The 15506-nt window shown below is 34.8% G+C and overlaps 1 protein-coding gene across 6 annotated transcripts in view; it reads left to right on the forward strand.

Annotated features, from left to right (window-relative positions):
* Dst (dystonin) overlaps nucleotides 1-15506 on the forward strand; it is a 441140-nt gene that overhangs the window by 208884 nt on the left and 216750 nt on the right. For all 6 annotated transcript variants that reach the window (XM_071613304.1, XM_071613301.1, XM_071613307.1 and 3 more), the window contains 2 exons: nucleotides 11237-11326; nucleotides 13617-13694. In XM_071613304.1, coding sequence (XP_071469405.1) covers nucleotides 11237-11326; nucleotides 13617-13694 — 168 coding nt within the window. The remainder of the gene's footprint in view (nucleotides 1-11236; nucleotides 11327-13616; nucleotides 13695-15506) is intronic.

A 15506-nucleotide genomic window follows, 5' to 3' on the forward strand; every position in this document is an offset into this window, starting at 1 on the left:
TGTACAACTGGACGAACTAGCCATTGGACATTGTGGTCCATATATCACTGTTTAATAGACTGGAATCTGAAAATTTGGTGGAATTGTAATAACAATTACAATTGTTGAATTGTAATTCAACAATTGTAATTGTTATCATGAAGAAATTGTTGGCATCTTTGGAAGTTTTAATTCTCCTACAGAAGGAATATTTCTGTTTCAGAAAATAACAAGAGTGTCGATTTTATTTATTTATTTATTGGTTGGTTGGTTGATTGTAGTACTGAGGATTGAACCCAGGGTATTAGCATACCCAGCCCTTTATCTATTTATTTAGGTAACAGGAATTGAACCCAGAGTTACTTAACCACTGAACCACACTCCCAGCCCCCCTTGTTTAAATGATTGAAAAAAAAATTTTTTTTTGAGACTGGGTCTTGTTAAGTTGCTTCGGGCCTCACTAAATTGCTGAAACTGGTGTTGAACTTGGAATACTCCTGCCTTGGCCTCCCAGGTTGCTGGGATTGTACCACTGAGCCTGACTACACATCCCTGAGCTCTTTTTAAGATTTATTTTGAGACAGGGTCTTGCTAAGTTTCCCAGGCTGGCTTTGAACTTCTGATCCACCTGCCTCAGCCTCATGAGTCTCTGGAATCATAGGCTGCATCATCACTCCTGACAAAGTCAAATGGGGTTTTTGGTTTGTGTGTTTTGCCGTGCTGGGGTTTGAACCCAGGGCCTTCCATATGCTGGGCAGCCTCTTGACTACAAAGCTGTATCCCTAGCCTCATTTTTTTTTTTTTTTTTTTTTTTTTGTTATGTAACGAATAGAATAGACCTATGGTTCTGTTTCAAACGATTTCCCCAGATATGATTTGCAGGGGATTTTATTTTAGAACATATATATCATGGTATTGTGGACATGGACACTCAACTGGATTTAAGGAAACATTCTTTGACAGGGAAAATATGTTGAGCATTACAGTGAATTGTAGCAGAGGCAGTGGAATCTCATGGTCTGAGGGGTGTCGTTAAAAATAGTTTTAGTGTTCATCTCTGTGACAGTTGTCTTGATCATAATCCTGGGTATTTTCAAAGGTTAATCAAGAGGATGTAACCAGTTGTCCTCAGTTGTTTATTTCTAAGGACTTAAACTGGGCTTATATTTAGTTTGCATGTAAGTGCAAACTATGAGAGTGTTAGAAAGCCTTAAAAGTGTAAAATATGCTACTTAGAGATCCCTCGATCCTTTAATTCTTGAGATTTGAAAAATGACAAAATGACTGTCATGCCTCCCCATGGTAGTCTCTCACTTTGGCAGATAATGGTCTGAAAGAAACACTGGTGTCCGTGATGGTGTGACCAAAAGTCATCTGTAATAGTCAGTGCCACCTCTCCCATCCACCAGTGGATTCTGTTGGTTGCCTGGTGTTCACCAGTCTTCAGGGACCTCACTTCCTTCAGCAAGTGGCTCAGTGGTTGAGGACTGACACCATCCAGAAAGTACAAGAATCCTTTTTTTTTGTTTTGGAAAAGGAGCTCCTGTGGCCAAAACCCAAAAGAGAAAACTCAGCTCAGAAGTGTTCAGGTAGTCACCACAACCAGCATGTTTATCAGATTTGCAAAGTAAATGACATTTTCATTTGTCACTTTTGTATATTCCCCTTTCTGGATGCTTCTGTTCCCACTTAGCAGCTTCTGGGGACCCTCAGACTGCCTTTTACTCTGTATTCCTGCTGTGCCCTACACTACAGTGCTTCTCCCCCACAAGCTATTCCTTCTTGGTGCCAGCCTTGGTTAAGGTTTCTCTGAAACTCAGGATGAGTGGGTGTGAAGAGGAAAAACAGTCTAATCAAGTGACCTTGCTTTAAGAGGCGCATGACAGAGGTTGCAGTGTCCCAGAGTTGCTTTTCCTATCAAACAGGAACTAAATGCATTTACTTGAATGCCTCTCTAATTTCTAGTAATTAATTTAAGCCCAGTTTATACATTTGCTATAATGTTACCAGAGAGTCGTTAAGTGGGAATCTAATCTAATTTTTAACTACTTGTGAATTTTGGTCATGAGTATAATTAAACAAGACTGATTAACATTCTTTAAAATGACATTTACATGATATTTATTGGAAAATATTCACAATTCTATTTGAAATATTTTTCGTAAAAATTTTTCACAATTTGAAAGTACAGTGAGATGTTTAAAATATTGATGGAAAAGGATAGGATTATGCTGCCATAGTTTTAAATTATCTGTTAAACAGACTTTGTGATATCTTGTTAAAGATATTACAAAATAAATATATGATAATATTTATTTTTTAAGGCATGGCATATATGAAATAAGTAGTACTTGGCTATTACAATAGCATTCTACTCAGCGTTATTTGTCTTGTTACGTTACCAACATCGAAATTTTTCATCTAACTTTTTTATTACATAGCTTATTAATTACTCATTTAGAAGTGTGTTAAGAGATTGTGACCCCTACTTTTTTAGCCCCACCCCCTGCCCAAATTGTGAAAATTGGGAAGAAATGATAAAAAAAGTGAGCATTAAAATGCTAGTAATTGGTTCCTTCTGACTTCTTTAACCTATTTTGTTCATCATCCCAGATGTGGAACTTGTATATAAAATTATATAACTGTATAAAATATATAATTATATAACAATGATAAGAATATAATTATAGTATAATGATTATAATATAAGCTAATACTAATAATAATACATATAAGCACTAGATTATGATTTTCAGCCTATTTTAATGTACCTGTATCAGTTTTGTCGAAATATTCACAGAATTGAAAACTTTGAACTTAATGGGTTAAGCTGTTGTTAAAAATTTTGCCATACATAAATGTGGTAGCATTTGCCATAAATATAAATATAAATGATTTAAAGTGAGACTTATAAGAGTAATGAGCTTGCAGAACATTTGAAAAACTTTAAAAAGGTGAGGTCATTTCCTCCTTCCATTTAATCAAATTTGGCTGCTTTTACCCTCAATAACAGAATATTGGATAGATTTTTGTCTTCCTTAAAATACTTCTCCCAGTTCTTTGTTTTTGTTTTTTTTATAAGAATATATGATAATATTTACTAGTCAGTCTTCTCTTGTAAATGGGATGGATAACGGTGATGGCTTTGCAAACCAGTGCTCATTTGTTTAACTTTATGATACGGAGGTTGTCTAGAACACATCCATCTTCAAAGAACAATTGAGCAGATACTAAAACAGATATATTATAATGCAGAATATATTGGTTTCTGGATTGATTTTTTTTTTCCTTTCAGTTACATTGTAATTGCTCAGTACCAAGATGTGTACAGCCGTAGGAGATGAAAGTCTGTAGGCTGAGGGAAAAACTCATGCAAAAATGGATTTTGTTTTCCTGTTTATAAAAGGAAAGAGCTAGAGGGAAAGGTAGAAACCCAAACCCAGTCCATCTAAACCAGAACTAACCCAGGCCCCAAACTTATAGAAAAGTTATATACTTAAAAAAAAAATGAAAGAAAGAAAAAAGAGAGAAAGAAATAAAAATAAATAGCTTTTTAAGAAAGGTTCCTAAAACTATGGTGATACTGTTCAGAAGAACATAAAGCTCAGTGAGACTGTGACTAAAATGCTCCTAAATCTTAAAGGCATTTATCAGTAATATAAATACTTTGTTTTATTTAATTACTTATAGTTCTACCTTGTGAAAGACTAGAAGAGACCTTGTATTTTTTTAAAAAATTAATTATAGATTGTCAACCTGAAAGGTTAAGAGAAGCAATCTTTTGTTAACTTATTGAATTCACTATGAAATAAATGAGCTGTTTAAACTATCTAGGCCAAACATTGACTTGTTTAAAAAATTTCACTGTTTTATCCATTAATTCTAGAACATGGATGACCAATATCTTTATTTTATATTTAAAGAAACAGTAAAAGAGATTAATTATGTATGGCCTTTTAAAAAATTGGTACATTGTAGTTGAACATAGTAGTAAAATTTGTTGTTACATATTTGTACATGTATTATACAGTATAACAACATAATTTGGCCAACATTATTTCCCAGTATTTCCCTTTTCCCTTTCCTCCTCCCACCCCTTGGTCCCTTTTCTCTACTCATATCCCTTCAGTTTTCATGAGTTCCCCTCACCTTTCTTTTCCTTTTCCCTTTCTAGCTTCTACATATGAGAGAAAACACATGACCCTTGAACTTCTGAGTTTGGTTTATTTCACTGAACATGATGTTCTCAAGTTCTGTCTATTTTCCTGAAAATGACATAATTTAATTTTTCTTTATTCTGAATAAAACTCTGTTGTGTGTATATATACCACATTTTCTTTATCCATCTATCTGTTGATGGACACCTAGGCTGGTTCCATAGTTTGGCTATTGTAAATTGTGCTGTTATAAACATTGATATGCATGTATCACTATAGTATGATGACTTAAACTCTTTAGGATAAACACAGAGGAGTGCTATAGTTGGGTCATATGGTGGCTTCAAACCTAGTCTTTTGAGGAACTTCTATACAGTTCCATAGTGGTTGTACTAATTTACAGTCCCACTAACAGTGTAAAAGTGTTCCTTATTCTTCACATCCTTCCCAACATTTATTATTATCTGTACTCTTGATGACTGCCATTTTGACTGATGTGAGATGAAGTCTCAATGTAGTTTTGATTTGCATTTCTTTGATTGTGAGGGATGTTGAACATCTTTTTTTTTTTTTAGAGGGAGGGAGGGGATAATTTTTTTAATATTTATTTTTTAGTTTTTGGTGGAGACAGCATCTTTATTTTATTTTTATATGGTACTGAGGATCAAACCCAGCGCCCGTGCATGCCAGGTGAGTGCGCTACTGCTTGAGCCACATCCCCAGCCCTGAACATCTTTACATATTTGTTGCCACTTGTATTCCTTCTTTTGAAAAGTGTCTGTTTAGTTATTTTTCCCGTTTATTGATTGGATTATTTGTGGTTTTGGTGTTAAGCTTTTTGAGTTCTTTATATATTCTGGATATTAATCTTCTCTCCGAGGAGTAGCAAAGATTTTCTCCCATTCTGAGATTCTTTCTTCACATTCTTCATCATCATTTCCTTTGCATGCAGAAGCCTTTTAATTTGATCACATCCCATTTTATTAATTCTTGGCATCATTTCCTAAGTTTTTGGGAGGTGACCATCTTTTTTAATCAGAAAAAAATTCCCTTATTATACTTAAGTGTATTGATTTAGAATTTATAATAATTTAGATAAAATCTGTATTGTACTTTTCTTCTTTCTCAATTCTTGAAGAAATAGTAGTGAAATTTGTAGTAAATTTCTTCAGATTAGAGAGCTTCTAAAGAGAGTACATTATTTTAAAGGATTTTTGTATATTTTCACAGGATCAACTTACTTATCAATATTTGATATGGTAGTAATACTGTTAGTCGCATTATTACTATTTTTGAAATAGGACTTCGGGGAGCTTTTCCAAGAGAACTTAATTGTCTGTTGTCCATGACTATATTTTGTGTATACTAAACAAAAAAAAAATGGAATCGAAAGCATTTTAATTCCTAGTTTTCATGAAAGCAGGCTAGCCCCTTTCTTTTCACCCAGTTAGTACAAGGCAGTGAGGCGACCTCCTTTGGGACAAGCCTTCTTTTATTATTTATGTTCTTTTCTAAAGATAGACGATTGTTTTCCAGAATACTGTGTCCTTCAGATGTACAAGTTCTTTAAGAGAGGACTGTGGATCCTTTATGTGGCTGATCTTTTGATTGGTGCTGTTGTGCTGGGATGTATGCATTTTTTTCCAAGGTTCCTTAACCCAGTGTCCTCTTTATTCTACTTTTTCCTGAGGGACCTTTTTTCTCGACTGCTGTGTACAGATTGGGCCTTGGGCTTTACCTGCAGTTTGGGTCTGCTCAAGATAATAGTTTACAAGAAAAATGTATTGATCAGAGATAAGTAGGGAAAGAATGATCCCCATAGGTTCTCAGTTGGAGTAGGCCCCTGTAACAAAAGATTTGCCAGAGAAAGCTAGTTTATTAACACATGAATTTCACATATACTTGGGAGATACCCATGGGATTAGGAGTTCTCTAAGAGGTGGCTTTGAATTTCAGTTTACATAGCATCTTCAACCAAGAACAATGAAATATTAGGGAAACGACAAGACAAAAGAAAAGGAGTTTGAGTCTCTTGGGGTGGCAGCATGGGAAAGGAAAATGAATGACAGATAGTTGAGTTAGTAAGCTTATTTATGTAGAATTCTCTGGTACCATCTCAGGCCAGCAAGGTTTCAAAATCTTCTTCAGTGGTTAACCCTTGTTCTCTCTGGTTCAATCAGAAGATACCTTTTGTCTTTGAAAATCTGTGCCCCACTTCTAAGCTGATGTTGGAATGGTAGAGAGCTTACCTGAGTCTCCTGCTTCTCATTTGTCTTTAGCTCAGCAATCCTTCATTTTGGGGGCAATATATTCTGGTCTCCCACAATAGGATTTCCTCATTTTTCTTAAAAGCCTTTAGTAGTTCTTTTCACCCAAGCTTCTTAATGTGGCACCTGAAGCTGCCATGTGTCCAGGCCCAGTTTCCTGCCTCACCTTCCAGGCTGCTTTCCCGTGGAACTCACCAAATAGCTTTTGCCTTGTTCTTGTTCTTCATTCTATGGAGAACATTCCTGACTTCTTTGATTGGAGGAGTTCTTAGAGCTTAGACTAGTATAAAGCTCCCTGACCATACTTTGAGTATATTCACTACGGTTGCTCAGTAAATATTTGGTGATCTCCATTGAACTGCAGCCACATGGTAGCAACATGCTTAAATATGGGAAGTAAAATTATTGTGGCATTTGTGAAGATTAACATGAACCACTACAAAGTGAGATTTTTGAAGAAAGGCAGTTTAATAAGCAGCTATACAATGTTCCTGTTCTCTCCAAAGTGGAATTTGATTTAGCTCATGTAAAACCAAATCACCAAATGATTAGCAAAATGACATTTTTGGAGTAGTAGTTTGGTTGGTTTGTTTTTGAGTTTTGTTTTTGTGTGTGTGTATGTTTTTTTTTTTTTTTTTTTGATCAGTTAATCCATTTGGATGATACAGACCTGACATATTCTGCTATATTTCTGCTATATTTTATTCTCCAAGATAATTTTGAAATATTGCCTATGTTATTACCAGCACCTTATTTAGAATCATTTCCCCCATGAAAGGTTTTCTTGTCTATTTATTTTCCTTTCTTAGGATGTTCTCTTAAGTACAAGGTTAGCACCCCCTAGGGGTGAACTGTAGATACAATGTAGTAAAAATTTTAGAAAATACTGCAAAATTCTGGGAGAATTTTGTGAAATACAGAAAGTGATGCTTTGCTCTCATTATGAAATTCAAGTTATATAATTTAATCCCAAGGTACCTAAGAGTGCTTTTACATTGCTCATCACTTTCTCTAGCACTATTTATTCTGACAGTTTTTTGTTCCACCGGGAAAAACTATCCAAAAAGAGAAGAAAGAATGTTTTACTGAAAATGGAAAACAGAAGGTTAAAGCTATTGGCAGTTAGTGTAGTCATCTGTGAAGGAAAGTTACCAGGCCAAATGTCTATGACTCAGACTTAGGACAAAATAAAGTAATGATTCCTGTGTAGGTTTAACTGTTTAATTTCCCTCTTTTCTCTTTCCTAAATTGCTCTTGTGATCAGGTATTTCTCTAGAACTTCACTTTCCTATTTCAGTTCATTGTTGATTATATTACTTGAATTATAATGTTGACTATAAATATTTTTAATGCCATTTCTTTTTACCTAATTTGTTTATGGTGAGCAAAATAAGCTGCTATTTATAAAGCATTTATCACAGGGCTGGGCCCCTAGTAATGTAACAACTCATCATGCATTTTTGCTTTTTATTGTTAATGGTAACATTTACTTTCTATGGAATGATAAATATGTAAATAATGATAACTTACATTTGTTTGTTTTGCCCTGGAATCCAGGGCCTCATGCATGCTGGTAAGGTGCTCTACTACTGAGGTATACCCTCAGCCCTGATGTGTTACATTTGTAGAACAGTTTTCATATACAGTATTTCAGATTAATCACTTCAAATTAGAAAGGCAGGCAGGATTGCATGGTAACCAGTGTCTCAAAATACTTTAAAGCATTACAGAAATTAAATTCCTCTATTTCTATTTTTTCTTCTAAAATTCTTAAGCTACAAGACTTTGAATAGCTTTTCAGTTTACATGCTTTCTTTTAAATTGGCAAGTCATTAATTTTAGAAAATGATAATTTTATTTTCACATGGTAGAATTTTTGTTTTTTAGTTTGAATGAGAGAATTTCTTTATCAGACTTCTATTTTACAGATGAAAAAAACAAAAACAAACAAAAAAAGCAACAAAACCCCCCCCCGAGGCCTGGACAGTTTAGGCAGTTGGTTCAAGTTCATGAGGCTAGGGTCAGAAGTGGGACATAAATGCAGGTCTCCTAATTATTATGATTTTTTTCCCCTCTTAACAAGATTTCTCTTTTTCTAATTTGGATTAATATATAGTATTATTATAATCCTTTTCTAAAGATGCCTAATTTAATTTTTCTGTATAAATATAATGGTGAAAAATGACATCTGGTTTTGGAAGGTTTTTTTGATGTAGGGGGTTTAATTCAACCTGGCAAGGCAAGTTGTGAAATTGCCTTCCTATGAAATAAGTGTTCATAATCACACCCCATCTTTAACTATCCTGGAGTGAGAAAGACACAGGAAGTGAAATGTGGAGTCTGGCGGGCTCACCAGAACTCTCAACACTGCATTAGTCACTGTTTGGGGAGGCCCCATCCTGATCACGTGCCTGTTTCCGCTGTCCTTGTGTGCTGAGGATGTCAGGCCTGCACAATAAAGCCATTTATTTCAAAAGATTAAACAGCTGGCTGAGGATCAGTAGCTGCATAATATTATTTATATAAATATGATCTCTTAGTGATCTTGTTCAGGCTCTTTTAGGGTTAGGCTGCTTTCTGGTTACACTGGAGGTACAGTAAGAAATACATAAATCTAGATGTTTTAATATGTGCAACATTCACAAGCTTGATTTTAAGTACAGATTTTGGCCTTATAAATTCATACAGTGCTTTAATGCAACCTGAAAATTACAGTACTAGTTCTCATCTCAGCAAGGGCTTATGTTCCTGTATGTGTCATGGATATAGTAGTTGCATTCCTGAAAAGGTCATTGAGAATTAGTTCATCTCTAGAATATAATTAAGGCCTTGAGGAGATTGTCATTTAATACTATCTATCCTGAGGCACGTATTTCAATGTAGTTTATTTGTAACTTACTTTGTTTTTTTTATTTATGGATATTCTAAATAAGAATTGTCTAAAGTGTTATGATTTTTTAAAAAAGAAATAAAGTATTTTAAAACTTTCTCTTACTGTGATACCAAAGATTTAACTGGTAATTTTTGGTAACTAGGAAATCAAAATTAAATGTAGGTTTGTAAAGATGGATATTTGTTTAAAAGTAACGAACTCTTACTTTTGCTGGCCATTTTCTAGGAACCGCTGACATTAGCAGTTACTTAGTGGTGGACTTTAATACATACATTGCATATTTGTGGATAATGATGCCAGACAAGTATCTGAATATTAAAAGGTTCTGTGACCTTGGCAAAAAGTCCCTATATGTTGGGTAGAGGAGTCAGTAATTTGATATGTTACTCCTAAGTGGAATTTTGTCATGAATCAAAAATATTTTCTTACACTACCGCCGCTGGAGATGAAGCTCAGTGGTGGAACACTTGCCTAGCATGCACAAGGGCCTGGGCTCAATCCCCAGCACCACAAAACAAAAACAAGATATTGTAAACTATAAATGTAGTCAATGAAGATAATGCAGTTTAACAGCATTTAAACCAATTTTGTGTGTGTGTGTGTGTGTGTGTGAAAGACTTACCATTAAAAATTTCATTTCAGTTGACGTCAGACCTTTTTTTTTTTTTTCTTGTTATATAGTCAGATGGTTTTGATCAGAATTTTAGATCTTTGGGGCTGAGGTTGTTGTGGCTCAGTGGTAGAGCGCTCGCCTAGCGTACATGAGGCACTAGGTTCAGTCCTCAGCACCAATAAAAATAAAAGAATTGTGTCCACCTACAACTAAAAAATATATTTAAAACAACAACAACAACAATAAAAGAATTTTAAACATTTTTATTACTTTGTGCTGTATGTTCACATGACATTTGAGAAGTGCAAAGAAGTTTGATTCATACTTAGAAACCTTTAGCATTTTACTCCAAAGACTAGCAAGTGCTCAGGGCTTGTGCAACTTGTTAAGTAGATGGGATTCTGCTTCCTGTCTCTTTGCTAGACCACTTCTTTGGCTCCTTTCATGGGAGTTGCAAAAGTAATGTTAGCCCTATCCCTGAATTGTTACCAGGTGAGGAAGTGCACATGTGCCTGCCCTCTGTGGAGCAACCATCTTAGCCTGTGAGGACACCTGTCCATCTAGCACAAGCTTAGTAGTAGGCCAAGTACTTGTGGGATCTGCCCCTGCTGGAAAGACAGAGCTTTCTAGGAGTCATAGTGGCTTGAGCTCTAGAATAACAGGTTGAATTTAGTGAGGGAAGTTGTTACAGATTGAGTGATGACTTTGTGCTAATGTTACTGAGTTTTGAAAACTCTCCACCACAAGATTTGTGCTGAGCAGAGGAAGATTTGGACAGAGGCCTTCTAATCTGACATGTATGGATTTGAGAAAACTTTATATTTTAAAAGAATTATAAGTTCACAGGAAGTTGGAAGAATGATACATAGAGTCTCATGTAGCCTTTGCACAGCATACTATGGATTCTTAAGATGTGGAGTGTATGCCTTTGTATCCTGGATCTTTCATTGGTCTGCAGAGTAGGAAGACTGATTTGAGGGGGTTGGGAATAAGGGCACAGCCGACTGGTGAAGGTGGAATAATGAATAAAGTCAGGGTACTGCCTTTAGGGAAGCAGTGGTCACCCCGTGCAATAGTCCAGGCTTATGTTTATTCACTGCACTAAAAATTTAACAGTCCTGTCTTTATAAATTATAAATCTGAAGTTCACTATTTCTAGCTTTGAAATTCAAATTTAATTTTTAAGTAATGAGAAAGTAAAAATAAAAAATGGGCACATGAACAAATACTGTACGAAGAATGTTTTGTACTTAACCCCTTTCTTGTTTAAGAATGTGAAGAATGATTCAGAACTGTAGGACCAAAAGTTTTGCTTTTCTCTGTGTAGGTTCGGAAACATGTGAATGATCTCTATGAAGACTTAAGGGACGGACACAATTTGATCTCTCTCTTAGAGGTTCTTTCAGGAGATACCTTGGTAAGTTTCAATTTTCTTAATTCATTTTGAAGAACATTTAGTCCACTGCACATATAACAAGTGTGTTTTCAACACAGACTTTTCGGATTTTTGCAACATTCATCCTTTGAGCTGTGAATTCTATCAGGAAAAAAAAAAGTTCTGGTTAGATGCCTAAGCATTCTCAAGACTTCAAATGGTGTGAATTTGAGAAACTTGAAGCACTTTGATGACTTCGCTTATATAATCATTAAAATACTATTTTTGCTCTTGCTTTTCTTTTTTTAACCTTCGGGTTTTTTTTTTTTTTTTTTTGCTTAGCAGCAGTAGGATGCATAATATAACCACACATTAAAAGACTCACAAATAGCAAGGAAATAAACATTGCTTTCTGAAAAAAAATGGTCTAACTCATTCCTCAGGTGTCATTTCCTTATTTGTGAACATTACCTCCCCTTCTTGGTTACTGTGCTCCCTCATTATGTTCTGTTCATGCTCTTCTTTTCATTTCTGGTCTGTCTTGTGTCTTTGCTGTCCTTTCTTCTGTCTGTTATATTCATTAGCCAAGGGAGCGAGATTTTTTGAAGACCTTACGATTGGTGAGTGCCACAGAAGCATGCGCATATGAACAGCATGAGGATGTGGAGGATGAGGATAAGGGGGTAGGTGTCGGCCCCCATAACTCGACTAACCTAGTGGGTCCAGTGTGGTGAGCGCTAACCTGATAGAGCAGTAACTCATGGGCTTCTCTTGAGAAAAGTATAGGAAGGACCAAAGCCTACAGCGAGGTGGATGTGTGTGCCAAAAAAAAAAAAAAAAAAAAAAAACTGGACAAAGGAAATATTTTCTCTTTAAAAATCTTTAGAGAGCTAAAATGAATCATTTACACTTTACTATGTATGTACCACATGGTAATCGCACGTATTTGCCTAAATTATAAGACAGCATTTTACCTAAGGAATTTCATATACCTTGTATAAAAGTATGAAATCTTAGAACAAGCATGCTAATTTTTGTGCAAACTCATTTCACTTATGAAATTGATATTTCAAACTTGGCAACTATTGATTTTTTTCAAAGGACTTATAGGAATTTTATTTAGGATTTAAGTTTCTGCTTTAAATCATACCTATTGGCAGTAGGTGTTTGGTGGACATTCTAAAAGGTCTTACCATATTTAAATACAGGAAGGTTTTAAAATCTAGCATCCTAACCAAACCCACAGAGCTGTTGAATCTCCATGACACACAGCTAACATTGACCCACCTCAGCAAGGCAGATGTGCTTCTTTTGTCATCTCCATCCCAAGTGCCCCTGATTTCCTTGGAAATTGTGCTTTTGTTGAATTCGAGGGGTGAATTTATCAACATATTTTCCAATGGTTATGCAGAACTTATTTCCCTTCTGTGGTCTGCTGTTTGTTTTATTATGGAACCTTTGGCTTCAGCAACCTATTCATATTTAAGAAGCTAAGCTGTCAGTTTTGCCTTTTTTGTTTTACCCTTGGGAAGATTTTATGTGACAGATTCCTGCTCCATTCTTTGTATTTTCGTTAAACATTTCTCAGCTCTGTTTCCTTATGTTTTCCTTCTGCTCACTTGTATCGTTTCTTAAGGGAAACAGCGTTAAGGAAAAGAATGATGGTTTGTCACTTTTCCTTAGACTGAGAAAGTAATCCTGTCCATTCCCATGCAGTGTAAAACTAGTGGAGTCCTTTCTCATTATCAGAGTCAGTTCAGTTTTGTGAAAAAGCTAAAATAAAATAAAGAGGAAATATATTATGTGATTTTAATCGCGTTTTTCTCTTCCTCTATCATACTAAGTCAATCTTTCTTTCTACTTGGTGATTTTTATACTAACTGCATGCTATGTTACCTCATTTTCATTAACATCCCATATATACAATAATTATAAAAACCCTCCTGCTAACAGTCAGTGTTTATTAAGAAGGCAAAATGGGGAATGATATTTGATTATTTTTGTGCATCCACAGTTAAATATCTGTGGGCTAGGAATATTCTGTTAGTGAACATTAAAATGTATTTCTATGGCATTTTCTCTTTTAACTTTTGTTTAGATAAAACTTTTGGAATGAAGTATTAAATTTAAAATGCATTAAGAAAAAGTCCCTAGTAGTTTACATTCAGTCCCAGATAATATGAAGAAATTAAAAGCTTTTTAAAAAAATTTTACGGGCTTACCTAAATATTGTTTTAATATATTCAGATGAGTGGGAAGTCTAATGAAGTTAGCATGGGCAGTGGTATTAGAAACTACAGTGCTTTTTATATCTACATTTTTTTGTTCTTAGCCCAGAGAAAAAGGTCGGATGCGTTTCCACAGGCTACAGAATGTACAAATTGCACTTGACTATTTGAAAAGACGCCAGGTATGAAGGTTTTCAGACTCTAATTATATAAACATATGTGATTAAGTAAATCTACATAAAACATGTCAGGGAAGAAAAAGGTTAAACATGACTATGAATTATAATAATGAAGATGTGCTTTGGTGAGGCAAATATTTTAAAGTGTTTTTAAACATTTGTTCTGAAGAAAAGGAAGTTAATATTAGGTGTAAACTCAGAAGGAATTATAAGTGGCTACATTTCCATCTGAATAAGAGCAACTGATTTTCTCTGTTTGAATTGGAATGCATTTGCCTAGGCAGTTAATGACATTTTAGTAGCAATGGAATGTTAAGTATGCCTATGAACAGTACTTGGTACTGGGGAAACAACATTTTATTTTTTACCCTTAGTATATAAAAACACTTCATTTTATATCATACTTTCTAAAACTCAGTATAAGCATTCATAGTACTTAATAGTGATTAGGCAATATTTTATTTTTTATAAGTTGGTAATTATCTTGGTGCATTTTATTCTGCTGTACTAGAATACCTGAGAGTGAGTATTTCATAAAGAACAGAAATTTATTTCTCATATATTTTGGAATCTGGAAGTCCAAGATCAAGGCACCACCATTTGGTGTCTGGTGAGGACTGCTTTCTCTGGAGGAGAGGACCCCTGTGTCTTCACATATCAGAAGGGACAAGGGACAGGAAGGTGAAAAAGCAAACTCAGTCCTCATCAAGCCTCTTTATATAAGGGCATCGCATCACATTCAAGAGAGGAGGAGCCCTCATGACATAATTCATTAATGTTTTTTCTCTCTTTCTCTCTTCCATGGTGCTGGGGATGGAACCCAAGGCCTCAGCCCTGGCAAGTGCTCTACCAGTGAGCTACATCCCCAGCCCCATAATTATCTCTTAAAGGTCCACCTTTCAACCTCATCACAGAGGCAGCATCTGAATTTTGGAATTGTATACATTCAAACCATAGTAATAGTGTTAGGTAGTTTATGAGTGATTAAAACTTAAATAACATTCCTGACAACAGTCTTCAACTAGCTTGAGGTTTCTGGAAAAGAATGTTGGATGTGATCTTTATTAGGTAGCATTTTGTATTGTAGTAGCATAAGTCTTTCAAGTACAAGAGAAAAAGGCAGGAGAGTTGAAAATTAATGAAAATAATGAGAAATTGGGTGGCAACAGTTTTTAGAGGAGTGGGTAAAAAAAGGATGTAAGGAAAAGGGGAGAGGGGAACACTGGATTTTATTATTCCTTTATTTAGCTTATTATGCATATTTAAATGCTCTTAGTTATTAAATGCTAGTAAATACTTAGTGCTTAACTGCTTTAAATATTACTACTTTTGCCTCCTTATTCTGCATTCTAGTGGAAGTTTCCAAAGTATTAATGGTTACTTATGCACTCTTGCTTGAAATATTTATGGTAGTATTTTTCCAGTAAGTAAAATATTAGATATTATGTTATATAATTCTTGGCAATTAATACATGATATTTGACTCTTTTGTCTGGGAAATAAATGTTAGACATTATCATTACATTAACTTACCTGAATGCCTCGTTTAGCAGTTGATAAACTTTAGTCTGAGTATTATACTATTTTTTAATTTGAACAGTCTTCCAAATGCTCAATAACATATACCAATTTATGATAGATTGATAGAAAAATAATGTTATTTTTAAAATCATTTGTGATGGAAGTGTGAGACATTGTTAAAATTATTTTATGGATCAGAACAATTTCCTATCTAATGATAAGGATGAAAAACCTATTTTGAAAGAAAAATTATTTCTAATTTTAAGATTGCAGATACTTAGGCCTTCCTGACTG

Source organism: Marmota flaviventris, chromosome 6, assembly GCF_047511675.1.
Source record: "Marmota flaviventris isolate mMarFla1 chromosome 6, mMarFla1.hap1, whole genome shotgun sequence".
NCBI lineage: Eukaryota > Metazoa > Chordata > Mammalia > Rodentia > Sciuridae > Marmota > Marmota flaviventris.